The sequence below is a fragment of the Brachycentrus maculatus genome, unplaced genomic scaffold, assembly GCF_059751285.1.
Source record: "Brachycentrus maculatus isolate JH-2025_06_01 unplaced genomic scaffold, ASM5975128v1 h1tg000141l, whole genome shotgun sequence".
Classification (NCBI taxonomy): domain Eukaryota; kingdom Metazoa; phylum Arthropoda; class Insecta; order Trichoptera; family Brachycentridae; genus Brachycentrus; species Brachycentrus maculatus.
This window is the reverse complement of record NW_028280894.1, coordinates 69,161-95,688: the sequence shown is the minus strand read 5'-3', so window position 1 is coordinate 95,688 and position 26,528 is coordinate 69,161. Positions and strand designations below refer to the sequence as shown.

Sequence of the window (26,528 nt, the reverse complement as noted above, 5' to 3'; positions counted from 1 at the left end):
TGGTCGTAACAGCTGTCACCTTCTTCTTCTTCTTCAGTTTTAGGGCGAAACAGCTGTCACCCTTTTCAGGCGAAACAGCTGTCACCCTTTTGCTGTCACTTTCATTTCTTTTATGTTTTTTTTTTTTTGACTCCCAAATTTGCGTCGCGTATTATGATATGTACATTTATATAAACATGAATACAATTCAGGAAAGGATAGAGAGAGAGAGCGAGAGTGAAAAAAAATCAATGATTTCTACGTACTATCATCGTGTGCGGATACTCCGCTCCCTTGCGGTTCTCGAAGCCGTACGATTCTATCATACTATCGTACGTACGGTGCCATATCCTCGAGGGCCTCTTCGACATGTCACCTTACCTAGTCATTTTTTTTTTTTTTTTTTTTTCCCCCTTTCCTTCGCTTCTTCTTCATTCTTTATGCATACTAATATACACCTGACAACTATTCTCATTACAAATACCATTTCCGATCACCTACCGAACTCGCCCCGACATTCGACATACATACATACACATCTTCAACAGTAGATACACGTTTTTATTTTTCATATTTCATTTAATACATATTCCTATTATCACATATTGTTATTATTGTTCTTCTTCACGCGTATCATCGTCATCGTCGTCATCGTCGGTCGTACGCACCGCTACGGCGACACGAATCATCATCATCGTCGCATCTCACCCGATTATATATCATCATCATCCCGATTTCGATTTTTTTTTTTTTTTTTTTTTTTTTTATAAGTCGATGACGTTTCACTTTTTACAGAACGAGCCTACTACTGCGCGCGGAGCTCGCGTCATTTTGCACGTAGACCGGAATCATTCATACTTATTATCGGTCTGTTTTATTCGTTCTTTCTTTTCTATTCATCTACTTCTATCATTCTCCCAACTCCTCTTTTTCCTTTCTTTATTTATATTTTTTCTAACTTCTATTCTTCTTTCTTTCACTTACGCCTTCCGATGATTCTACTACTACTACTACTACTACTATCCATCCCATTCGTGATACGATTCCTCGCAAACGACGGATCGTTATTATATTAATGTATTTTTTTTTTTTTTTAATTCTATTCTTTTCTTCTATCTTTTCGCGTCTCACTCGTTCGACATGTAATCCTACGATAGCCGTTAGTAGATCGATCAATCGTTATAATTCACTAGATAATATTCGCTCCCGACCCGGAGGCAGGTCTCTCTCTCGGCCCGGACGCTCTCCGGCGGTCCGTCGGCGTTCGCGTGTGTTACGTCCGGCCGCTTCGGGGGGCCCTCGCTCCGCCACCGGAGGCCCTCCGCGGCCGGCGGACGTCTCGGACCCGGGGCCGGGTCCTGCCCGACGGGGGCGGCGCGCGCCCGGGCCGCCAGCTCGCCGGGGAGACGCATTCGCGGCCGGCTTTCGGCCGCCCAACGCTGCCGCCCTGCAGCTTTTGCGCCTCTAAACGTCCGCCGCGCCGCGGCCCGGCCCCCGGGCCGGCCGACCCGGCCGCCGGCCGACGGCGGGACCTCCCGGCCGCGGGACCCGCCGCGCTCCGCGTCCCCGGGCGGATCCGTTCGGCCGCCAGGGCGGTTTTCGTCCGGCCGCCTAAGCATAAATGACAACACTTTTCATCGGCAAAATCGACAAGCGCGCACCGACCGTCCGCGACACGGTATAAATTTTTACCGACAGGCGAGAACGAGCGCCGTCTGACGACAAATACGGGAACTAATCGTCCCCCCGCAACCGCTCTACGCTCGCTACAGAACGCAACGCAACAAGACTCGCAAGATGGCAGACACAGCAGCACCCGCGGCCGCCTCCCCCCTGCCGGCGACTCCGGCCAAGAAGGCGAAAGCGTCCGCCGCCGCCGCCTCCAAGAAGCCGAAGGCGAAGCCCTCGCACCCGAAGACGTCCGAGATGGTGAACAACGCCATCAAGGAGCTGAAGGAGCGCGGCGGCTCCTCCCTGCAGGCCATCAAGAAGTACATCTCGGCCAACTACAAGGTCGACGCGGACAAGCTGGCCCCGTTCATCAAGAAGTACCTCAAGGGGGCCGTCGAATCCGGCGCCCTGGTGCAGACGAAGGGCAAGGGAGCGTCCGGTTCGTTCAAGCTGGAGGCGAGCAAGGCGAAGGCGTCGGCCGGCGGGGCCAAGAAGAAGAGCAAGCCCGCCGCGTCCGCCGCTTCCAAGAAGCGCGCCGCCCCCGCCAAGGAGAAGAAGCCGGCCGCGGAGAAGTCATCCGCCGCCGCCGCCGCCGCGAAGAAGAAGCCCGCCAAGAAGGCGGCCGCGGCTCCCGCCAAGGCGAAGAAGGCCGCCGCCTCCCCGGCAGCCAAGAAGGCGGCCGCGAAGAAGGCCGCCCCCGCCAAGGCGAAGAGCCCGACCAAGGCGAAGAAGACCGCCAAGCCGCCCACCAAGAAGCCCAAGGCGCCGAAGCCCAAGAAGGCCGCCGCCCCGAAGGCCAAGCCCGCGGCAAAGAAGGCCGCCCCGAAGAAGTAGGGGTGGAGTCGTCTTTGTCGTCGTCGCCGCAGCAGCCGCCGTTGCATATTGTCATATTGCACAGATCACGCAGAAGAGTCAAAAAGCCCTTGTCAGGGCTACCAAACGATTCACACACACACCTATTCGGAACACGCTCAGTCGTCTTTCGTGACTTTCGTGAATTTTCATTATTATTTATTTTCATCGAAATGGGATGATTTATTAAATATCTCTCGTATACCATATACGAACTACATGCACTCCCATGCCACACGAGCGTTCACACTCCGGCCTAGAATATTTCGCTCGACAGTCATTAGTCAGCGGACGTTGCGTCATAATATAAAATATAATATATATCGATACAAAGTACAACAGTTTTTGAAAGAAAAGGCAACGCCGCGCGCGCCACCTGCAAAACTATTCACACAAACGCATCCGGATCACGCGTAGTCGGATCGTTGTCACGTGAATATGGGATGACCTACTATTAATCTCTCTCTCCTTGTATACGCGTACACTCCCACGACACGTGATTGTTTCCGGCCTGGAATCTTTCACTCGAGAGTGATTAGCGACGTTACTTACGCCCACAATATACATACATTGTATAAGTAAGTAAACTAAGTTTGAGTTCTCTCTGGTCGTAACAGCTGTCACCGTTTCCAGGCGAAACAGCTGTCACCCTTTTGCTGTCACTCTCATTTCTTTTATGTTTTTTTTTATTAAGACTCCCAAATTTGCGTCGCGTATTATAATATGTACATTTATATAAACATGAATACAATTCAGGAAAGGATAGAGAGAGAGAGCGAGAGTGAAAAAAAAATCAATGATTTGTACGCACTATCATCGTGTGCGGATACCCCGCTCCCTTGCGGTTCTCGAAGCCGTACGAGAGAGAAAAAAGAAAGAAATAAAGCAAAGCTCTATCCATCCACGTAGGTAATTGTATTGTGTTATTTAAATTTCGAAAAGCGAAAAACGGTTACGACATGGGTCGGTCAGGCAGTTGTTGGCCCTGAGAAGGGCCGTTTTTTGTTTTCAAATCGCATTCACATCGCGCGTAGCAGCGCGGTGCGGTGGTGGCGGTGGCGTGCGGGCGTCGGGACGGCCGGGGCGAATGTATCTCGCGCTGCGTGCGGTGCGGTGAAGAGCGGTGAAGAGCGGTGAAGAGCGGCGAAGATCGGCGACTTAACCTCCGAAACCGTACAGGGTGCGGCCCTGGCGCTTCAGGGCGTAGACGACGTCCATGGCGGTGACGGTCTTCCTCTTGGCGTGCTCGGTGTAGGTGACCGCGTCCCTGATCACGTTCTCGAGGAACACCTTCAGGACGCCGCGCGTCTCCTCGTAGATGAGACCGGAGATGCGCTTGACGCCGCCTCGGCGGGCCAGACGGCGGATGGCCGGCTTCGTGATGCCCTGGATGTTATCGCGGAGGACTTTCCTGTGTCGCTTGGCGCCTCCTTTCCCCAGACCTTTTCCTCCCTTTCCGCGACCGGTCATCTTCTCTGCGTGTGGTCTTCTTTTCGGTTACAGTAGTCGCTGCTCGCACGGTGCTCTACCGTGCGTGTGTAGGATTCGTGTGGCGTTTTTCGCCGGCCGGGGCCGCTTTTATGCACCAGACGTGCGCCCGCGTCTCCCCTCGCCGCCGAGCGATCCGACAGCTACGACGACACGCGCGCCGTCTCACTCTCGCGCGCGAGCAGCGAGGGCGAGAGGCGAGAGGATCGGCGCGACTCGGTATCGCGTCACGCGAATATATGTCTCAGTTTGTTATATGCATAACATTATTCCAGGCTAGGTTTTGAGTGTTTTTCGTAATTTTTCTGCATGCACATTTCTCCGGGGAGGATGCGATTGTTTCTCCACTCTATCTCCCGTCTCGCTTCACCGTCGAGCCCGTCCCGTCCCGTCCCGTCCCGTCCCGTCCCGTCCCGTCCCGTCCCCTCCGTCCCGCCCGACCGCCCGGCGGTTGGGAATATTCGAATCGGCCAATGGCGTCGGCCCATCCCCCCCCACGGGGGAGACGGTATTTTCGATAAATATGACGCGCCCGGGAAATTTTTCCGAATAGAGAGAAGAATCCTACTCAGCTACAGCCATGGCACGTACGAAGCAGACCGCTCGCAAGTCCACCGGGGGCAAGGCGCCCAGGAAGCAGCTGGCCACGAAGGCGGCCCGCAAGAGCGCCCCGGCCACCGGCGGCGTGAAGAAGCCCCATCGCTACAGGCCCGGCACGGTCGCGCTCAGGGAGATCCGCCGCTACCAGAAGAGCACCGAGCTGCTGATCCGCAAGCTCCCCTTCCAGCGCCTGGTGCGCGAGATCGCCCAGGACTTCAAGACCGACCTCCGCTTCCAGAGCTCGGCCGTCATGGCCCTGCAGGAGGCGAGCGAGGCCTACCTGGTCGGCCTCTTCGAGGACACGAACCTGTGCGCGATCCACGCCAAGCGCGTCACCATCATGCCCAAGGACATCCAGCTGGCCAGGCGCATCCGAGGCGAGCGCGCCTAAGCGAGCTCTATGCGACGAGACGCGGCACGATTTTCGGTCGGTCGGTCGATCGGTCTGATTGACTAACACGCAGTACAGTGGTATCGGGCGGCCGTCACCTCGACCCGTTCCGATCGGTCGATCGATTCGAATAAAAATGGTCCTTTTCAGGACCGCATACACCTTAATCATCCACAATCGAATTCGCCAGCAGTATGATTTTGATACTCGTAGCAGTATGATTTCGATACTTGAGTAAAAAAAAAAAAAAAATATATATAATAATAATAATAATAATAATAACTTCCAATAAATTAATATGTATTTTACTCGCGAATCAATAGTAATTTTAAACATTCAAATCACGCAAGAGTACCGGAACGTACGATTTATTAATTTCATTATCGTCTCAGCGCTGAGATCATGTCGCATTTCGTTTTAATTACCTAACGTCCAAGCGCGACACGGCTCATCATGACCCTACTCAGGCTTTGACTCTTATTAATTTCATATATTTCACGAGTGAAAATTCTAAACAAAAACACTCGCCGAGATCATCTCGTATTGACACGCGTCGTAAGTTGCGTGCGCCGGGCGCTTTACCCATCGCGCATTCATTTACTTGCGATTTTTATTCATTTCATTATCAGTGTTTCTAGCATATCATATCGGTACTACCATACTATACCACAATTCAGGTCCGCGCACACGGACGGAACGGTCCTAGCGCGCTTCGGATATATTTCTTAAATGTACATAAATAATGAGAATAGTTATAAAATCAGCGAACGGGTAACGATTGGCAATAAATACATGTGGCGGTCCTGAAAAGGACCTTTGTGTACACTACTCTGCGAGATGATGATGAAACGGGCGGAGGAGTCCGGGGAGTAGAGAGAGAAGAGTGGAGGATGAGCGGGCGCAGAATCATCATTCTTACGCCTTCTTCTCGGTCTTCTTGGGCAGGAGCACGGCCTGGATGTTGGGCAGGACGCCTCCCTGGGCGATGGTCACCCCGGAGAGCAGCTTGTTCAGCTCCTCGTCGTTGCGAATGGCCAACTGAAGATGACGGGGGATGATCCTCGTCTTCTTGTTATCCCTGGCGGCGTTGCCGGCCAACTCCAGCACCTCGGCGGCCAGGTACTCCATGACGGCGGCCAGGTACACGGGCGCACCGGCGCCGACCCTCTCGGCGTAGTTGCCCTTCCTGAGCAGCCTGTGGATACGGCCGACGGGGAACTGCAGACCGGCGCGGTTCGAGCGGGACTTTGCCTTTCCCTTCACTTTGCCTCCCTTTCCGCGACCCGACATGGCGAGTGGTCGGAGATCTGAACTGGTTCTCTGCGATATGCGAAGCGAGGATGTGCGAGCTGGAGTGCGCGCACGTTGCGACCGTCGAGAGGTGAGTCAAGTCAAGTCAATGGCGAAAACGGGCGCACACACCTTATTTACGCCCTCCGCGAAGCGCACGCAGCGCCGCCGGGACCGGTCCCGCGGGGGGACCCTCCCCTGCCGCCGGCCCGGACGGCCCGACCGGCGGCCCTGGCTGGGTGCGCCGACCGAAGTGACAAAAACGGTCGATTTTTCAGTTTGCGCCACGCACACCGCACAGTAAGACAGTCCACCGCGACTCCTCTGCTCCACTCTACGCCGCATCTATTCCGAGATAAGAAGAGACAATGCCGCCCAAGACGAGCGGAAAGGCAGCCAAGAAGTCGGGCAAGGCCCAGAAGAACATCTCCAAGGGGGACAAGAAGAAGTCGAAGCGCAGGAGGAAGGAGAGCTACGCCATCTACATCTACAAGGTGCTCAAGCAGGTGCATCCCGACACCGGAATCTCCAGTAAGGCGATGAGCATCATGAACAGCTTCGTGAACGACATCTTCGAGCGCATCGCCGCCGAGGCGTCCCGTCTCGCCCACTACAACAAGAGGTCGACGATCACCAGCAGGGAGATCCAGACCGCCGTCAGGCTGCTGCTGCCCGGGGAGCTGGCCAAGCACGCCGTCAGCGAGGGCACCAAGGCCGTCACCAAGTACACCAGCTCCAAGTAGGCGCCAGCGCCAGCGCCAGCGCGTTGAAACACGACGCGACACGCACACGGACGCGCGATATTCGTCTGCACCGAATATTGTAATCTATACACACCGACATCGTCATCATCATAATAATCATCGACATCAACAGCGCCGTCGTCGTCTACGTTAAACCATCTAATACAGCGCAATTAACAAAGGTCCTTATCAGGACCACCACACGAATAATCCAAATACTTACTGCAAATATATTATACTATAGACAGATGTGTGTGTAAATAATAACTACGATAATAGAACGAGAAGCGCAACAGTGATAAGCGCCCCGTAACGGATCGCGCAACCGGCCGCGCCGCGGTGCGCGGCGATTGCCTATCGCACGATTAGCCGGGCGTCCGATCAAAATTGTCCTTTTTTTATATAAAAAATCATATACGTACGCATGTATATTATATATATACACATTTTTTTCTCCTTCTTTTTATTTGGCCGTTGTTTCGGTTGCAAAATTGCTGTCACCTTTCGCAGTTTTTTGTTTTTGGTTTTTTTTTTTTCCCCGAGCGGAACTGCTGTGATTTTTTTTTGAGTTCTCTCTGGTCGTAACAGCTGTCACCTTCTTCTTCTTCTTCAGTTTTAGGGCGAAACAGCTGTCACCCTTTTCAGGCGAAACAGCTGTCACCCTTTTGCTGTCACTTTCATTTCTTTTATGTTTTTTTTTTTTTGACTCCCAAATTTGCGTCGCGTATTATGATATGTACATTTATATAAACATGAATACAATTCAGGAAAGGATAGAGAGAGAGAGCGAGAGTGAAAAAAAATCAATGATTTCTACGTACTATCATCGTGTGCGGATACTCCGCTCCCTTGCGGTTCTCGAAGCCGTACGATTCTATCATACTATCGTACGTACGGTGCCATATCCTCGAGGGCCTCTTCGACATGTCACCTTACCTAGTCATTTTTTTTTTTTTTTTTTTTTCCCCCTTTCCTTCGCTTCTTCTTCATTCTTTATGCATACTAATATACACCTGACAACTATTCTCATTACAAATACCATTTCCGATCACCTACCGAACTCGCCCCGACATTCGACATACATACATACACATCTTCAACAGTAGATACACGTTTTTATTTTTCATATTTCATTTAATACATATTCCTATTATCACATATTGTTATTATTGTTCTTCTTCACGCGTATCATCGTCATCGTCGTCATCGTCGGTCGTACGCACCGCTACGGCGACACGAATCATCATCATCGTCGCATCTCACCCGATTATATATCATCATCATCCCGATTTCGATTTTTTTTTTTTTTTTTTTTTTTTTTATAAGTCGATGACGTTTCACTTTTTACAGAACGAGCCTACTACTGCGCGCGGAGCTCGCGTCATTTTGCACGTAGACCGGAATCATTCATACTTATTATCGGTCTGTTTTATTCGTTCTTTCTTTTCTATTCATCTACTTCTATCATTCTCCCAACTCCTCTTTTTCCTTTCTTTATTTATATTTTTTCTAACTTCTATTCTTCTTTCTTTCACTTACGCCTTCCGATGATTCTACTACTACTACTACTACTACTATCCATCCCATTCGTGATACGATTCCTCGCAAACGACGGATCGTTATTATATTAATGTATTTTTTTTTTTTTTTAATTCTATTCTTTTCTTCTATCTTTTCGCGTCTCACTCGTTCGACATGTAATCCTACGATAGCCGTTAGTAGATCGATCAATCGTTATAATTCACTAGATAATATTCGCTCCCGACCCGGAGGCAGGTCTCTCTCTCGGCCCGGACGCTCTCCGGCGGTCCGTCGGCGTTCGCGTGTGTTACGTCCGGCCGCTTCGGGGGGCCCTCGCTCCGCCACCGGAGGCCCTCCGCGGCCGGCGGACGTCTCGGACCCGGGGCCGGGTCCTGCCCGACGGGGGCGGCGCGCGCCCGGGCCGCCAGCTCGCCGGGGAGACGCATTCGCGGCCGGCTTTCGGCCGCCCAACGCTGCCGCCCTGCAGCTTTTGCGCCTCTAAACGTCCGCCGCGCCGCGGCCCGGCCCCCGGGCCGGCCGACCCGGCCGCCGGCCGACGGCGGGACCTCCCGGCCGCGGGACCCGCCGCGCTCCGCGTCCCCGGGCGGATCCGTTCGGCCGCCAGGGCGGTTTTCGTCCGGCCGCCTAAGCATAAATGACAACACTTTTCATCGGCAAAATCGACAAGCGCGCACCGACCGTCCGCGACACGGTATAAATTTTTACCGACAGGCGAGAACGAGCGCCGTCTGACGACAAATACGGGAACTAATCGTCCCCCCGCAACCGCTCTACGCTCGCTACAGAACGCAACGCAACAAGACTCGCAAGATGGCAGACACAGCAGCACCCGCGGCCGCCTCCCCCCTGCCGGCGACTCCGGCCAAGAAGGCGAAAGCGTCCGCCGCCGCCGCCTCCAAGAAGCCGAAGGCGAAGCCCTCGCACCCGAAGACGTCCGAGATGGTGAACAACGCCATCAAGGAGCTGAAGGAGCGCGGCGGCTCCTCCCTGCAGGCCATCAAGAAGTACATCTCGGCCAACTACAAGGTCGACGCGGACAAGCTGGCCCCGTTCATCAAGAAGTACCTCAAGGGGGCCGTCGAATCCGGCGCCCTGGTGCAGACGAAGGGCAAGGGAGCGTCCGGTTCGTTCAAGCTGGAGGCGAGCAAGGCGAAGGCGTCGGCCGGCGGGGCCAAGAAGAAGAGCAAGCCCGCCGCGTCCGCCGCTTCCAAGAAGCGCGCCGCCCCCGCCAAGGAGAAGAAGCCGGCCGCGGAGAAGTCATCCGCCGCCGCCGCCGCCGCGAAGAAGAAGCCCGCCAAGAAGGCGGCCGCGGCTCCCGCCAAGGCGAAGAAGGCCGCCGCCTCCCCGGCAGCCAAGAAGGCGGCCGCGAAGAAGGCCGCCCCCGCCAAGGCGAAGAGCCCGACCAAGGCGAAGAAGACCGCCAAGCCGCCCACCAAGAAGCCCAAGGCGCCGAAGCCCAAGAAGGCCGCCGCCCCGAAGGCCAAGCCCGCGGCAAAGAAGGCCGCCCCGAAGAAGTAGGGGTGGAGTCGTCTTTGTCGTCGTCGCCGCAGCAGCCGCCGTTGCATATTGTCATATTGCACAGATCACGCAGAAGAGTCAAAAAGCCCTTGTCAGGGCTACCAAACGATTCACACACACACCTATTCGGAACACGCTCAGTCGTCTTTCGTGACTTTCGTGAATTTTCATTATTATTTATTTTCATCGAAATGGGATGATTTATTAAATATCTCTCGTATACCATATACGAACTACATGCACTCCCATGCCACACGAGCGTTCACACTCCGGCCTAGAATATTTCGCTCGACAGTCATTAGTCAGCGGACGTTGCGTCATAATATAAAATATAATATATATCGATACAAAGTACAACAGTTTTTGAAAGAAAAGGCAACGCCGCGCGCGCCACCTGCAAAACTATTCACACAAACGCATCCGGATCACGCGTAGTCGGATCGTTGTCACGTGAATATGGGATGACCTACTATTAATCTCTCTCTCCTTGTATACGCGTACACTCCCACGACACGTGATTGTTTCCGGCCTGGAATCTTTCACTCGAGAGTGATTAGCGACGTTACTTACGCCCACAATATACATACATTGTATAAGTAAGTAAACTAAGTTTGAGTTCTCTCTGGTCGTAACAGCTGTCACCGTTTCCAGGCGAAACAGCTGTCACCCTTTTGCTGTCACTCTCATTTCTTTTATGTTTTTTTTTATTAAGACTCCCAAATTTGCGTCGCGTATTATAATATGTACATTTATATAAACATGAATACAATTCAGGAAAGGATAGAGAGAGAGAGCGAGAGTGAAAAAAAAATCAATGATTTGTACGCACTATCATCGTGTGCGGATACCCCGCTCCCTTGCGGTTCTCGAAGCCGTACGAGAGAGAAAAAAGAAAGAAATAAAGCAAAGCTCTATCCATCCACGTAGGTAATTGTATTGTGTTATTTAAATTTCGAAAAGCGAAAAACGGTTACGACATGGGTCGGTCAGGCAGTTGTTGGCCCTGAGAAGGGCCGTTTTTTGTTTTCAAATCGCATTCACATCGCGCGTAGCAGCGCGGTGCGGTGGTGGCGGTGGCGTGCGGGCGTCGGGACGGCCGGGGCGAATGTATCTCGCGCTGCGTGCGGTGCGGTGAAGAGCGGTGAAGAGCGGTGAAGAGCGGCGAAGATCGGCGACTTAACCTCCGAAACCGTACAGGGTGCGGCCCTGGCGCTTCAGGGCGTAGACGACGTCCATGGCGGTGACGGTCTTCCTCTTGGCGTGCTCGGTGTAGGTGACCGCGTCCCTGATCACGTTCTCGAGGAACACCTTCAGGACGCCGCGCGTCTCCTCGTAGATGAGACCGGAGATGCGCTTGACGCCGCCTCGGCGGGCCAGACGGCGGATGGCCGGCTTCGTGATGCCCTGGATGTTATCGCGGAGGACTTTCCTGTGTCGCTTGGCGCCTCCTTTCCCCAGACCTTTTCCTCCCTTTCCGCGACCGGTCATCTTCTCTGCGTGTGGTCTTCTTTTCGGTTACAGTAGTCGCTGCTCGCACGGTGCTCTACCGTGCGTGTGTAGGATTCGTGTGGCGTTTTTCGCCGGCCGGGGCCGCTTTTATGCACCAGACGTGCGCCCGCGTCTCCCCTCGCCGCCGAGCGATCCGACAGCTACGACGACACGCGCGCCGTCTCACTCTCGCGCGCGAGCAGCGAGGGCGAGAGGCGAGAGGATCGGCGCGACTCGGTATCGCGTCACGCGAATATATGTCTCAGTTTGTTATATGCATAACATTATTCCAGGCTAGGTTTTGAGTGTTTTTCGTAATTTTTCTGCATGCACATTTCTCCGGGGAGGATGCGATTGTTTCTCCACTCTATCTCCCGTCTCGCTTCACCGTCGAGCCCGTCCCGTCCCGTCCCGTCCCGTCCCGTCCCGTCCCGTCCCGTCCCCTCCGTCCCGCCCGACCGCCCGGCGGTTGGGAATATTCGAATCGGCCAATGGCGTCGGCCCATCCCCCCCCACGGGGGAGACGGTATTTTCGATAAATATGACGCGCCCGGGAAATTTTTCCGAATAGAGAGAAGAATCCTACTCAGCTACAGCCATGGCACGTACGAAGCAGACCGCTCGCAAGTCCACCGGGGGCAAGGCGCCCAGGAAGCAGCTGGCCACGAAGGCGGCCCGCAAGAGCGCCCCGGCCACCGGCGGCGTGAAGAAGCCCCATCGCTACAGGCCCGGCACGGTCGCGCTCAGGGAGATCCGCCGCTACCAGAAGAGCACCGAGCTGCTGATCCGCAAGCTCCCCTTCCAGCGCCTGGTGCGCGAGATCGCCCAGGACTTCAAGACCGACCTCCGCTTCCAGAGCTCGGCCGTCATGGCCCTGCAGGAGGCGAGCGAGGCCTACCTGGTCGGCCTCTTCGAGGACACGAACCTGTGCGCGATCCACGCCAAGCGCGTCACCATCATGCCCAAGGACATCCAGCTGGCCAGGCGCATCCGAGGCGAGCGCGCCTAAGCGAGCTCTATGCGACGAGACGCGGCACGATTTTCGGTCGGTCGGTCGATCGGTCTGATTGACTAACACGCAGTACAGTGGTATCGGGCGGCCGTCACCTCGACCCGTTCCGATCGGTCGATCGATTCGAATAAAAATGGTCCTTTTCAGGACCGCATACACCTTAATCATCCACAATCGAATTCGCCAGCAGTATGATTTTGATACTCGTAGCAGTATGATTTCGATACTTGAGTAAAAAAAAAAAAAAAATATATATAATAATAATAATAATAATAATAACTTCCAATAAATTAATATGTATTTTACTCGCGAATCAATAGTAATTTTAAACATTCAAATCACGCAAGAGTACCGGAACGTACGATTTATTAATTTCATTATCGTCTCAGCGCTGAGATCATGTCGCATTTCGTTTTAATTACCTAACGTCCAAGCGCGACACGGCTCATCATGACCCTACTCAGGCTTTGACTCTTATTAATTTCATATATTTCACGAGTGAAAATTCTAAACAAAAACACTCGCCGAGATCATCTCGTATTGACACGCGTCGTAAGTTGCGTGCGCCGGGCGCTTTACCCATCGCGCATTCATTTACTTGCGATTTTTATTCATTTCATTATCAGTGTTTCTAGCATATCATATCGGTACTACCATACTATACCACAATTCAGGTCCGCGCACACGGACGGAACGGTCCTAGCGCGCTTCGGATATATTTCTTAAATGTACATAAATAATGAGAATAGTTATAAAATCAGCGAACGGGTAACGATTGGCAATAAATACATGTGGCGGTCCTGAAAAGGACCTTTGTGTACACTACTCTGCGAGATGATGATGAAACGGGCGGAGGAGTCCGGGGAGTAGAGAGAGAAGAGTGGAGGATGAGCGGGCGCAGAATCATCATTCTTACGCCTTCTTCTCGGTCTTCTTGGGCAGGAGCACGGCCTGGATGTTGGGCAGGACGCCTCCCTGGGCGATGGTCACCCCGGAGAGCAGCTTGTTCAGCTCCTCGTCGTTGCGAATGGCCAACTGAAGATGACGGGGGATGATCCTCGTCTTCTTGTTATCCCTGGCGGCGTTGCCGGCCAACTCCAGCACCTCGGCGGCCAGGTACTCCATGACGGCGGCCAGGTACACGGGCGCACCGGCGCCGACCCTCTCGGCGTAGTTGCCCTTCCTGAGCAGCCTGTGGATACGGCCGACGGGGAACTGCAGACCGGCGCGGTTCGAGCGGGACTTTGCCTTTCCCTTCACTTTGCCTCCCTTTCCGCGACCCGACATGGCGAGTGGTCGGAGATCTGAACTGGTTCTCTGCGATATGCGAAGCGAGGATGTGCGAGCTGGAGTGCGCGCACGTTGCGACCGTCGAGAGGTGAGTCAAGTCAAGTCAATGGCGAAAACGGGCGCACACACCTTATTTACGCCCTCCGCGAAGCGCACGCAGCGCCGCCGGGACCGGTCCCGCGGGGGGACCCTCCCCTGCCGCCGGCCCGGACGGCCCGACCGGCGGCCCTGGCTGGGTGCGCCGACCGAAGTGACAAAAACGGTCGATTTTTCAGTTTGCGCCACGCACACCGCACAGTACAGACAGTCCACCGCGACTCCTCTGCTCCACTCTACGCCGCATCTATTCCGAGATAAGAAGAGACAATGCCGCCCAAGACGAGCGGAAAGGCAGCCAAGAAGTCGGGCAAGGCCCAGAAGAACATCTCCAAGGGGGACAAGAAGAAGTCGAAGCGCAGGAGGAAGGAGAGCTACGCCATCTACATCTACAAGGTGCTCAAGCAGGTGCATCCCGACACCGGAATCTCCAGTAAGGCGATGAGCATCATGAACAGCTTCGTGAACGACATCTTCGAGCGCATCGCCGCCGAGGCGTCCCGTCTCGCCCACTACAACAAGAGGTCGACGATCACCAGCAGGGAGATCCAGACCGCCGTCAGGCTGCTGCTGCCCGGGGAGCTGGCCAAGCACGCCGTCAGCGAGGGCACCAAGGCCGTCACCAAGTACACCAGCTCCAAGTAGGCGCCAGCGCCAGCGCCAGCGCGTTGAAACACGACGCGACACGCACACGGACGCGCGATATTCGTCTGCACCGAATATTGTAATCTATACACACCGACATCGTCATCATCATAATAATCATCGACATCAACAGCGCCGTCGTCGTCTACGTTAAACCATCTAATACAGCGCAATTAACAAAGGTCCTTATCAGGACCACCACACGAATAATCCAAATACTTACTGCAAATATATTATACTATAGACAGATGTGTGTGTAAATAATAACTACGATAATAGAACGAGAAGCGCAACAGTGATAAGCGCCCCGTAACGGATCGCGCAACCGGCCGCGCCGCGGTGCGCGGCGATTGCCTATCGCACGATTAGCCGGGCGTCCGATCAAAATTGTCCTTTTTTTATATAAAAAATCATATACGTACGCATGTATATTATATATATACACATTTTTTTCTCCTTCTTTTTATTTGGCCGTTGTTTCGGTTGCAAAATTGCTGTCACCTTTCGCAGTTTTTTGTTTTTGGTTTTTTTTTTTTCCCCGAGCGGAACTGCTGTGATTTTTTTTTGAGTTCTCTCTGGTCGTAACAGCTGTCACCTTCTTCTTCTTCTTCAGTTTTAGGGCGAAACAGCTGTCACCCTTTTCAGGCGAAACAGCTGTCACCCTTTTGCTGTCACTTTCATTTCTTTTATGTTTTTTTTTTTTTGACTCCCAAATTTGCGTCGCGTATTATGATATGTACATTTATATAAACATGAATACAATTCAGGAAAGGATAGAGAGAGAGAGCGAGAGTGAAAAAAAATCAATGATTTCTACGTACTATCATCGTGTGCGGATACTCCGCTCCCTTGCGGTTCTCGAAGCCGTACGATTCTATCATACTATCGTACGTACGGTGCCATATCCTCGAGGGCCTCTTCGACATGTCACCTTACCTAGTCATTTTTTTTTTTTTTTTTTTTCCCCCTTTCCTTCGCTTCTTCTTCATTCTTTATGCATACTAATATACACCTGACAACTATTCTCATTACAAATACCATTTCCGATCACCTACCGAACTCGCCCCGACATTCGACATACATACATACACATCTTCAACAGTAGATACACGTTTTTATTTTTCATATTTCATTTAATACATATTCCTATTATCACATATTGTTATTATTGTTCTTCTTCACGCGTATCATCGTCATCGTCGTCATCGTCGGTCGTACGCACCGCTACGGCGACACGAATCATCATCATCGTCGCATCTCACCCGATTATATATCATCATCATCCCGATTTCGATTTTTTTTTTTTTTTTTTTTTTTATAAGTCGATGACGTTTCACTTTTTACAGAACGAGCCTACTACTGCGCGCGGAGCTCGCGTCATTTTGCACGTAGACCGGAATCATTCATACTTATTATCGGTCTGTTTTATTCGTTCTTTCTTTTCTATTCATCTACTTCTATCATTCTCCCAACTCCTCTTTTTCCTTTCTTTATTTATATTTTTTCTAACTTCTATTCTTCTTTCTTTCACTTACGCCTTCCGATGATTCTACTACTACTACTACTACTACTATCCATCCCATTCGTGATACGATTCCTCGCAAACGACGGATCGTTATTATATTTGTGGGGCGCCAAACCTCACACTTTAGACTGTTGATAGGTGCGGTGTGACTTCTGCAGCGCTTCGCTTCTGGGGGCGTAAGTCCCAGAAGTTCTGAAGTCCTGCGGCGAGAGGTGAGAATATTTACTAGTAAATATTCTATCAAAATCCGATTCCGATGCGTAGGTCGAGGTGTGTACTGGTTCGTAGTCCGTGGTCGTAGCGATGAGTCAAGTCCAGGGGGGAGAATCCAGTAGAGTAGCGAAGGGTAGAGCGAGCGGAGAAATAAAACACCAAGTTCAGTCGTCCAGGATGGAATGATTTATTTTACAAAGGATACATACATTTATACCCATACGGAGCTAATCTGCCGGGCTAGTCCCCCTATTGCCTACGTGCGCGGCCCCCACCACTTTTCTGCTGGGTTCCCGTTGGCCCCAGCGTAAGTAGTGGGAGCCACGCCCCCTTTCCCCGCTCAGTCTGGCGGGTTTCAATATGGGGACAGCTGCTCGGACAGAGTCGCTCCGTTTTATTATCACAATACAAAATATACTAAATATATCCTAAAATGTGGTCCTTTTTCGGACCTTATTTCGTCTGGTCCGTTACACTCCCCCCGATGCCGCGTCGCGAAGTCGTCGGGGCATCTTTTTCTTCTGCAGGACCATCAGCGGGGGGATCACTCCGCAGCAGTGGGATGAGTCGTACAGCGGGGCGCACGTACTCTCCGGTTGCCGTGGTGACTCGCGCCGTCCGGACCTGGCCATCCGCTGCAAGGCGCGTTCCCGTTATTCTTCCCTTGGGCCAGTGGTTGCGCGGTGAGGCTGGGTCGGCGATGACGACCACGTCGCCGACCTGTAGTGGTTCCGCCCGCTCGAGCCACTTCCGCCTCTGCGCCATCGTTGGGAGGAACTCGCCCAGCCAGCGTCTCCAAAATTTATCTGCTAGCTGCTGGGCTATCCTCCACTGCTTCCTTAGACACACCGTCTCGGCGTCCTTCGGGTAGAAGGCTAGGTGTGCTCGTTCGCCTGCAGATCCGATCAGAAAGTGGTTCGGCGTCAGCGGGGTCTCATCTTTTGGGTCCACTGACACATGACTCAGTGGACGGCTATTCACGCTGAACTCCGCTTCCGCGAACGCTGTCTGCAATGTTTCTTCCCTCGGGGCCTGTTCCCGAAGTACGGCCGTTAGTGCCACTTTCACTGAGCGCACTAACCGCTCCCATGCACCACCCATATGTGGTGAGGACGGTGGAATGAATTCCCACCGTATCTGCATGTTGGCCAGTTCTGCATGTAGTCTGGAGTTGGCGTGGAGGTCCGCTATTGCCTCCCGCATCTCTTTATCGGCGCCGTGGAAGTTCGTACCGTTGTCGGAGTGTATCACCCTCGGCTGGCCCCTTCTGGCGGTCATCCTCCTTATGGCCTGGATAGCCGCGTCACTCGTCAGGGACGATGCCAGCTCGAGGTGCACCGCTCTCGTTGTCATGCACGTGAACAACACTCCGTACCTTTTCTCCCGGCGCCGCCCAATTGTTACCCACATCGGACCAAAATAGTCGAGCCCGCAATGTGTGAATGCTCTCATGTGGCTGGCGACTCTCGCCGGCGGTATCTGTCCCATCTGCGGGATGTTGGCCCGCCCTCGGCGCAATTTGCATGTCACGCACTTATGACCAATGCTTCTCAGGACTCTCCTCAGCTTTATGACGTAGAAGTTTTGCCGAACGTCGCTGAGGACTCTCTCTATCCCAGGGTGTCCTGCCCTCTTGTGATAGTCCTCCAAAAGGAGTTTTGTGTAGTAGTGGGTGCCGTCCAGAATTACCGGCACCCTCTGGCCTTCTGTGGCCCCTATGTATTGAAGACGCGTTCCCATTTTGATCACGTCCCGCTCGTCCATGTGGGGAACCAATTTGTAGAGGCGGCTGCGCGCCGGCAGCCGCTCCCCCCGTGCCAGGCTGTCCCTGTCGCCGCCGAACGCGTCCGCTTGCGACTGACGTACCCACCGGAGCTCAGCATTTTCCAGCTCCTCGGCCGTCAGTTCGCCTACTTCGCGGACGTCTCCTTGTCGGCGGCTCTTCCTTATGAAACGTAGCATCCATGCTGTCGCTCGTATCAGCCGGCTCCATGACGAGAATCTCTGAGGTACCGGCAGTGCCTCGTTTCCCGCGACGGACATCATCAAGACGTCCGCCTTTTTCTCTAATATCTTGTCGTCAGGTGTGTGGGTCGGTTCTCTTTCCCGAGGCCAGCAATCCTCTTCCTGGTTTAGGAACGTCGGGCCCCGGAACCACGTTCCTTCGGGCGACAAGTCGATGGGCGGACCGTCCCTCGTGCCGATGTCCGCCGGGTTTAATTGGGTCGGAACCCATCTCCACTCCGTGGCATTCGTTAGCTCGTCGATCTCCCCGAGTCTATTCGCCACGAAAGTGGAGAATCTTCGCGGCTCCGACCTTATCCAACATAGGACTGTCGTGGAATCAGTCCAGTAAAACGTTTTTTGCACGGCGCACTGGGTCTCGCGCCTGATGGTGGCCGCCAATCTGGCCGCCATGAGCGCACCCTGTAGTTCGAGCCGTGGAATGGACACCACCTTCAGTGGTGTCACTTTGCACTTACTACTTATGAAGGTAGTCTTGTGCCCCTCATTGGTGCATTCGGTCATGTATGCCACTGCGCAGCACGCCGTTTCGGATGCGTCGCTGAACAGATGCAATTTTCTACTGTTCCGTCGGTCGACGACCGAGCATCTGGGTATCGCGCAATTCACCCCTTTGACTTGCGCGACCCAATTTTGCCACCTCGCTTTGTGGTCTTCCCGTATCCGCTCATCCCAGTTGGTGTGTGCCCTCCACACATCCTGCAAGAGTATCTTCGAGCGGATAATCAGGCATCCGAGGAAGCCGACAGGATCGAAGATCCGCATCACCGCGCTCAGCAATCCCCTTTTTGTGGGCCAATCCTCTTCATTTTGGCTGAGCGGGTCTTCAAACTGGTACACGAATACGTCCGCGGTCGGCTTCCATGCTATACCTAGCACCCTCCCGGTGTATTCGCCACTGATATCCGTTGTTGTGTGGGCTTCTTTGATGCTTATAGGTGTGGCTGACGCGGCGCGCGCTTCCTTCGGCACTGAACGGAGAACCCCGTGTCCGTTACTCGCCCAATTCATCAGGCGGAAGCCGCCCCTCCGGAGCACCTCGGATACTTCCCGGACCATCTTCTCTGCGGTAGCGGCATCTTCCACCGCGTCCAAGTAGTCGTCCATGTAGAATTTCGACTTGCACGCCGCTACCGCTTCCGGGAACTCCTTCTGGCTCCTGTCAGCCACTGCATTGCGCACGTACTGCGCGCTGCTCGGTGAGCACGCGGCTCCAAACGTCATCGACGTCATCTTGAATGTTCGTGGTGCCTCCTCGGGCCTCTTTCTCCACAAATAGAGTTGCGAGCGTTGATCCTCTTCCCTTATTTTTATTTGGAGGAACATTTCGCATATATCTGCCGCGAGCGCTATTTTTCCCTCTCGGAACCGGAAAATGTTGCCCAATAGCGAAGACAACAGATCCGGTCCCGCCATTAATTTGTCGTTGAGGGACGTGCCTTTGTATTGGCTCGCGGCGTCGAAAACCACCCTAATCTTGGTGGGTTTTTTAGGGTTTACCACCGCAAAGTGCGGCAAGTACCACTGCCTGGGTACTCTAACAGCCGCTTCACTTGCGGGAACCTCCGTAGCGTACCCTTTCTGAAGGTATGCTTCCATCTTTTCATGATAGGCTGCGGCAAGCTCTTTATTTCCTCTTAGCTTCCGTTCTACGCCTTCTAGGCGGCTCAAAGCGTGTTGCCTGTTATCGGGCAACCACACGCCTTCTTCTTTCCACAGCAGTCCCGTCTCCCAATGGCCATCTGGTAGGGGTCTCGATGTGGCTTGCATAATTGCTCGCGCGCGCGTCATTTGCCTATCTTCACGCACGGCGCCAGTTACTCCTAAGGAGTCCACTGCGAAGTTCGATTTCACCAATTCTTCGATCTTCTTGCAGCATCCATCGTGGCGTCCTTCGGCGGTCGGGTTCGGCACCACCGAACCGCAATCTCGGCCGCTCTCGCTGGCGGCCCGACTCGACACCGTATCACTTCGCTCGCGGGGATTTTGCCTTTCACTTGTAACCGCGAGCGCCAATTTTTCGCCTTCCGGTGGACCGGCGACCTTTCCATGGGCTACCCAGCCCAGCAATGTCCTGGATCGCATAATCTCTTCGTCGTCGATGGTGACTTCTCGCGACACGATTATATGCGCATTGTCTTGACCGATTATCATCTTCGGTTTCACGTTTTTTACGATGTTCTCGTTGGAAATCCGCTCGATTTCCGTCCGTATACACGGCGCGTGTGGTAAATTTAAATTCCGTACGGTATTTGCACCGATAGCGTACGAGATTTCGCTATTTCCCTTGATCATCACTTGCACGCGTCGAGTGTCCGCGGGTTCCCTGCTTCCATTTATCCCGCGGATCGAGATCGTACCGCGGCGCCCGCGGGCGCCGACCCGATTGGCTATGTCATCGTCTATTAAGGTAATTGTAGAGCCTTCATCTAATATGGCGTCGATCACTACACGACCCTTAGGCCCACTGATTTCCACTGGCATCACCTTTAATAGCACTAAATCCTTTGTTGCCATTACCCCTACGAACGCGTCGTTCGTAGGATTTCCGCCGGCGTAACTCAAACCACCGGTGGCGCTTGATTCTTGCGAAGCCTCGTGTAGGAGTTTATGGTGAGAGGCTGTACATGAGCCGACACCACACTTCACGTTACTCCTACACTGGGGCACGCGATGTCTACCGTCCAGGCATCGGTAGCACAGCCCCTTCTCTCTCGCAAATTCCCTCCGAGCCGCTGTCTCCATTTGAGCGAACTCGGAGCAAGCGTTTATCTTGTGTCCCCCGCGGCGGCACTTAGCGCACTTCTTTTCCGCGAACGGACGCGATTCCGTTATGAACACCGTTTCCTTTCCACGCGTAGATTTCACCGCCTTCACCGGTTCCAAAGCGCCACACTCCGCGGCATTGTCCGCGAATCCCATCATCCAGTCTGCAAAGTCGGCAATCTTTGGTATCGCTTTTACACTTGCGCGATCGCGGACCCACATGGCGCGGAGCACCGGCCCGAGCTTCGACACAAGCTCACCGAGGGCGCCCGGCATTTCTACGTATCTACTTTTCGCGTTCGCGATCGTCACTTTCACATTTCTGACCGTCAGTGCATAGTCCACTATCTGGTCCATAGATGAATCGTTTGTCAATCGCGGAAACTTTCTCACTTGTTCAAACACTGCGTTTACCAACACTTCGGGCCGACCGAACTGCTTTTCGAGGGCGGCCATTATCTCTGCGACGTTCTTGGATTTCACCATCAATGCTTCGACTGCATCCCGGGCGCGCCCCTTCAGCGCGATCCGTAGGCGAAGCAAATTCTCGGGGTCTGAGAATCCACATAATTCCGTAGAATCCAAGAAGTAGTCGTAGAATGACGGCCAGTCAACTGGGTTGCCGGCAAACTCCGGCAGCGCCTTTCCCGCACTCTGGCGCGCAAACATAGCGCTGATGCGGGGGTCCTCGTCCTTTCTTGTTCGGTCCCTTTCACGGCGCACCGTCGAGTCATCGTGTGTACCCGTGCGCGGTTCTGCACGGCCATGTTGCTCGACCCATCTCTTTGTAGTGCGGCGTGTAGTGTCTTCATTGGCCGCCGCATCCATATCCTCTGCGGCGGAGCGCACGCTCAAGGCGCGCGGTTGTGCATCATCCTGCCGAGATGCACCCGTGATTCCATTCTGCGACGTCTCCGAGGGGGCCCGCGCTCCATACTGCGCGGGATGCGGTTGCCGCGACGTCCCCGGGCCAGCCTGCGCTCCACTTTGCGCGGGCTCCGGCTGTGTCGTCGCTTTCACCGTCAAGAGAGCCATCAGCTGGCTCATCTGCTTCCGATGTTCTTCTCTTTCGCGCCGCATTTCAGCTCGCAGGTTCCGAATGGTGTCTTCGGTTCCTTTGGAGCTTTCGTGAGAGCGCGTCTCTCCATGCAGCGTGTTGTCCGCTTCCGAATCCACATCCGAAGCGGGGGCCTCGGGCTCCGAGGCGGGTCTCAGTGGCTGCTCCTCGGCGTTCCTCCCAGAGCGTAGGGAGGCCGGCATCGTAGTAGCGCAGGATCAGGGTGGGCCAGCTTGTAGAAGATCACGATCCGGCTCGAAGGACCAAAAATGTGGGGCGCCAAACCTCACACTTTAGACTGTTGATAGGTGCGGTGTGACTTCTGCAGCGCTTCGCTTCTGGGGGCGTAAGTCCCAGAAGTTCTGAAGTCCTGCGGCGAGAGGTGAGAATATTTACTAGTAAATATTCTATCAAAATCCGATTCCGATGCGTAGGTCGAGGTGTGTACTGGTTCGTAGTCCGTGGTCGTAGCGATGAGTCAAGTCCAGGGGGGAGAATCCAGTAGAGTAGCGAAGGGTAGAGCGAGCGGAGAAATAAAACACCAAGTTCAGTCGTCCAGGATGGAATGATTTATTTTACAAAGGATACATACATTTATACCCATACGGAGCTAATCTGCCGGGCTAGTCCCCCTATTGCCTACGTGCGCGGCCCCCACCACTTTTCTGCTGGGTTCCCGTTGGCCCCAGCGTAAGTAGTGGGAGCCACGCCCCCTTTCCCCGCTCAGTCTGGCGGGTTTCAATATGGGGACAGCTGCTCGGACAGAGTCGCTCCGTTTTATTATCACAATACAAAATATACTAAATATATCCTAAAATGTGGTCCTTTTTCGGACCTTATTTCGTCTGGTCCGTTACAGCGGTGACGGTCTTCCTCTTGGCGTGCTCGGTGTAGGTGACCGCGTCCCTGATCACGTTCTCGAGGAACACCTTCAGGACGCCGCGCGTCTCCTCGTAGATGAGACCGGAGATGCGCTTGACGCCGCCTCGGCGGGCCAGACGGCGGATGGCCGGCTTCGTGATGCCCTGGATGTTATCGCGGAGGACTTTCCTGTGTCGCTTGGCGCCTCCTTTCCCCAGACCTTTTCCTCCCTTTCCGCGACCGGTCATCTTCTCTGCGTGTGGTCTTCTTTTCGGTTACAGTAGTCGCTGCTCGCACGGTGCTCTACCGTGCGTGTGTAGGATTCGTGTGGCGTTTTTCGCCGGCCGGGGCCGCTTTTATGCACCAGACGTGCGCCCGCGTCTCCCCTCGCCGCCGAGCGATCCGACAGCTACGACGACACGCGCGCCGTCTCACTCTCGCGCGCGAGCAGCGAGGGCGAGAGGCGAGAGGATCGGCGCGACTCGGTATCGCGTCACGCGAATATATGTCTCAGTTTGTTATATGCATAACATTATTCCAGGCTAGGTTTTGAGTGTTTTTCGTAATTTTTCTGCATGCACATTTCTCCGGGGAGGATGCGATTGTTTCTCCACTCTATCTCCCGTCTCGCTTCACCGTCGAGCCCGTCCCGTCCCGTCCCGTCCCGTCCCGTCCCGTCCCGTCCCGTCCCCTCCGTCCCGCCCGACCGCCCGGCGGTTGGGAATATTCGAATCGGCCAATGGCGTCGGCCCATCCCCCCCCACGGGGGAGACGGTATTTTCGATAAATATGACGCGCCCGGGAAATTTTTCCGAATAGAGAGAAGAATCCTACTCAGCTACAGCCATGGCACGTACGAAGCAGACCGCTCGCAAGTCCACCGGGGGCAAGGCGCCCAGGAAGCAGCTGGCCACGAAGGCGGCCCGCAAGAGCGCCCCGGCCACCGGCGGCGTGAAGAAGCCCCATCGCTACAGGCCCGGCACGGTCGCGCTCAGGGAGATCCGCCGCTACCAGAAGAGCACCGAGCTGCTGATCCGCAAGCTCCCCTTCCAGCGCCTGGTGCGCGAGATCGCCCAGGACTTCAAGACCGACCTCCGCTTCCAGAGCTCGGCCGTCATGGCCCTGCAGGAGGCGAGCGAGGCCTACCTGGTCGGCCTCTTCGAGGACACGAACCTGTGCGCGATCCACGCCAAGCGCGTCACCATCATGCCCAAGGACATCCAGCTGGCCAGGCGCATCCGAGGCGAGCGCGCCTAAGCGAGCTCTATGCGACGAGACGCGGCACGATTTTCGGTCGGTCGGTCGATCGGTCTGATTGACTAACACGCAGTACAGTGGTATCGGGCGGCCGTCACCTCGACCCGTTCCGATCGGTCGATCGATTCGAATAAAAATGGTCCTTTTCAGGACCGCATACACCTTAATCATCCACAATCGAATTCGCCAGCAGTATGATTTTGATACTCGTAGCAGTATGATTTCGATACTTGAGTAAAAAAAAAAAAAAAATATATATAATAATAATAATAATAATAATAACTTCCAATAAATTAATATGTATTTTACTCGCGAATCAATAGTAATTTTAAACATTCAAATCACGCAAGAGTACCGGAACGTACGATTTATTAATTTCATTATCGTCTCAGCGCTGAGATCATGTCGCATTTCGTTTTAATTACCTAACGTCCAAGCGCGACACGGCTCATCATGACCCTACTCAGGCTTTGACTCTTATTAATTTCATATATTTCACGAGTGAAAATTCTAAACAAAAACACTCGCCGAGATCATCTCGTATTGACACGCGTCGTAAGTTGCGTGCGCCGGGCGCTTTACCCATCGCGCATTCATTTACTTGCGATTTTTATTCATTTCATTATCAGTGTTTCTAGCATATCATATCGGTACTACCATACTATACCACAATTCAGGTCCGCGCACACGGACGGAACGGTCCTAGCGCGCTTCGGATATATTTCTTAAATGTACATAAATAATGAGAATAGTTATAAAATCAGCGAACGGGTAACGATTGGCAATAAATACATGTGGCGGTCCTGAAAAGGACCTTTGTGTACACTACTCTGCGAGATGATGATGAAACGGGCGGAGGAGTCCGGGGAGTAGAGAGAGAAGAGTGGAGGATGAGCGGGCGCAGAATCATCATTCTTACGCCTTCTTCTCGGTCTTCTTGGGCAGGAGCACGGCCTGGATGTTGGGCAGGACGCCTCCCTGGGCGATGGTCACCCCGGAGAGCAGCTTGTTCAGCTCCTCGTCGTTGCGAATGGCCAACTGAAGATGACGGGGGATGATCCTCGTCTTCTTGTTATCCCTGGCGGCGTTGCCGGCCAACTCCAGCACCTCGGCGGCCAGGTACTCCATGACGGCGGCCAGGTACACGGGCGCACCGGCGCCGACCCTCTCGGCGTAGTTGCCCTTCCTGAGCAGCCTGTGGATACGGCCGACGGGGAACTGCAGACCGGCGCGGTTCGAGCGGGACTTTGCCTTTCCCTTCACTTTGCCTCCCTTTCCGCGACCCGACATGGCGAGTGGTCGGAGATCTGAACTGGTTCTCTGCGATATGCGAAGCGAGGATGTGCGAGCTGGAGTGCGCGCACGTTGCGACCGTCGAGAGGTGAGTCAAGTCAAGTCAATGGCGAAAACGGGCGCACACACCTTATTTACGCCCTCCGCGAAGCGCACGCAGCGCCGCCGGGACCGGTCCCGCGGGGGGACCCTCCCCTGCCGCCGGCCCGGACGGCCCGACCGGCGGCCCTGGCTGGGTGCGCCGACCGAAGTGACAAAAACGGTCGATTTTTCAGTTTGCGCCACGCACACCGCACAGTACAGACAGTCCACCGCGACTCCTCTGCTCCACTCTACGCCGCATCTATTCCGAGATAAGAAGAGACAATGCCGCCCAAGACGAGCGGAAAGGCAGCCAAGAAGTCGGGCAAGGCCCAGAAGAACATCTCCAAGGGGGACAAGAAGAAGTCGAAGCGCAGGAGGAAGGAGAGCTACGCCATCTACATCTACAAGGTGCTCAAGCAGGTGCATCCCGACACCGGAATCTCCAGTAAGGCGATGAGCATCATGAACAGCTTCGTGAACGACATCTTCGAGCGCATCGCCGCCGAGGCGTCCCGTCTCGCCCACTACAACAAGAGGTCGACGATCACCAGCAGGGAGATCCAGACCGCCGTCAGGCTGCTGCTGCCCGGGGAGCTGGCCAAGCACGCCGTCAGCGAGGGCACCAAGGCCGTCACCAAGTACACCAGCTCCAAGTAGGCGCCAGCGCCAGCGCCAGCGCGTTGAAACACGACGCGACACGCACACGGACGCGCGATATTCGTCTGCACCGAATATTGTAATCTATACACACCGACATCGTCATCATCATAATAATCATCGACATCAACAGCGCCGTCGTCGTCTACGTTAAACCATCTAATACAGCGCAATTAACAAAGGTC

The 26,528-nt window shown here is 54.0% G+C and overlaps 11 protein-coding genes across 11 annotated transcripts; 5 read left to right on the top strand and 6 right to left on the bottom strand.

The window, feature by feature from the left end:
* Positions 1-1,697: 1,697 nt before the first annotated feature.
* On the top strand, positions 1,698-10,188 carry LOC148309045 (uncharacterized). Its single transcript, XM_088260710.1, has 2 exons — positions 1,698-2,355; positions 9,880-10,188. The coding sequence occupies exons 1-2, from the start codon at positions 1,777-1,779 to the stop codon at positions 10,072-10,074; spliced, it is 774 nt and encodes a 257-aa protein (XP_088116836.1). The 5' UTR covers positions 1,698-1,776; the 3' UTR covers positions 10,075-10,188.
* Positions 3,349-4,050, bottom strand: LOC148309046 (histone H4). Its single transcript, XM_088260718.1, has one exon. It carries the CDS (start codon positions 3,970-3,972, stop codon positions 3,661-3,663), a length of 312 nt encoding a protein of 103 aa, XP_088116844.1. The 5' UTR covers positions 3,973-4,050; the 3' UTR covers positions 3,349-3,660.
* Positions 10,189-10,938: 750 nt separating the features above from the next.
* Positions 10,939-11,644, bottom strand: LOC148309044 (histone H4). Its single transcript, XM_088260719.1, has one exon. The coding sequence runs from the start codon at positions 11,560-11,562 to the stop codon at positions 11,251-11,253; it is 312 nt and encodes a 103-aa protein (XP_088116845.1). The 5' UTR covers positions 11,563-11,644; the 3' UTR covers positions 10,939-11,250.
* Positions 11,645-12,160: 516 nt separating this feature from the next.
* Positions 12,161-12,571, top strand: LOC148309043 (histone H3). Its single transcript, XM_088260685.1, has one exon. The coding sequence runs from the start codon at positions 12,161-12,163 to the stop codon at positions 12,569-12,571; it is 411 nt and encodes a 136-aa protein (XP_088116811.1).
* Positions 12,572-13,486: 915 nt separating this feature from the next.
* On the bottom strand, positions 13,487-13,861 carry LOC148309042 (histone H2A). Its single transcript, XM_088260684.1, has one exon. It carries the CDS (start codon positions 13,859-13,861, stop codon positions 13,487-13,489), a length of 375 nt encoding a protein of 124 aa, XP_088116810.1.
* A 369-nt stretch (positions 13,862-14,230) lies between these two features.
* LOC148309041 (histone H2B) lies at positions 14,231-14,605 on the top strand. The gene has a single exon (XM_088260683.1). The coding sequence runs from the start codon at positions 14,231-14,233 to the stop codon at positions 14,603-14,605; it is 375 nt and encodes a 124-aa protein (XP_088116809.1).
* Positions 14,606-16,796: 2,191 nt separating this feature from the next.
* LOC148309040 (uncharacterized) lies at positions 16,797-22,394 on the bottom strand. Its single transcript, XM_088260682.1, has one exon. It carries the CDS (start codon positions 22,392-22,394, stop codon positions 16,797-16,799), a length of 5,598 nt encoding a protein of 1,865 aa, XP_088116808.1.
* A 633-nt stretch (positions 22,395-23,027) lies between these two features.
* On the bottom strand, positions 23,028-23,300 carry LOC148309039 (histone H4). Its single transcript, XM_088260681.1, has one exon. It carries the CDS (start codon positions 23,298-23,300, stop codon positions 23,028-23,030), a length of 273 nt encoding a protein of 90 aa, XP_088116807.1.
* Positions 23,301-23,898: 598 nt separating this feature from the next.
* LOC148309038 (histone H3) lies at positions 23,899-24,309 on the top strand. Its single transcript, XM_088260680.1, has one exon. The coding sequence runs from the start codon at positions 23,899-23,901 to the stop codon at positions 24,307-24,309; it is 411 nt and encodes a 136-aa protein (XP_088116806.1).
* Positions 24,310-25,224: 915 nt separating this feature from the next.
* Positions 25,225-25,599, bottom strand: LOC148309037 (histone H2A). Its single transcript, XM_088260678.1, has one exon. The coding sequence runs from the start codon at positions 25,597-25,599 to the stop codon at positions 25,225-25,227; it is 375 nt and encodes a 124-aa protein (XP_088116804.1).
* A 369-nt stretch (positions 25,600-25,968) lies between these two features.
* On the top strand, positions 25,969-26,343 carry LOC148309036 (histone H2B). The gene has a single exon (XM_088260677.1). The coding sequence runs from the start codon at positions 25,969-25,971 to the stop codon at positions 26,341-26,343; it is 375 nt and encodes a 124-aa protein (XP_088116803.1).
* The last annotated feature ends 185 nt before the right edge of the window (positions 26,344-26,528 follow it).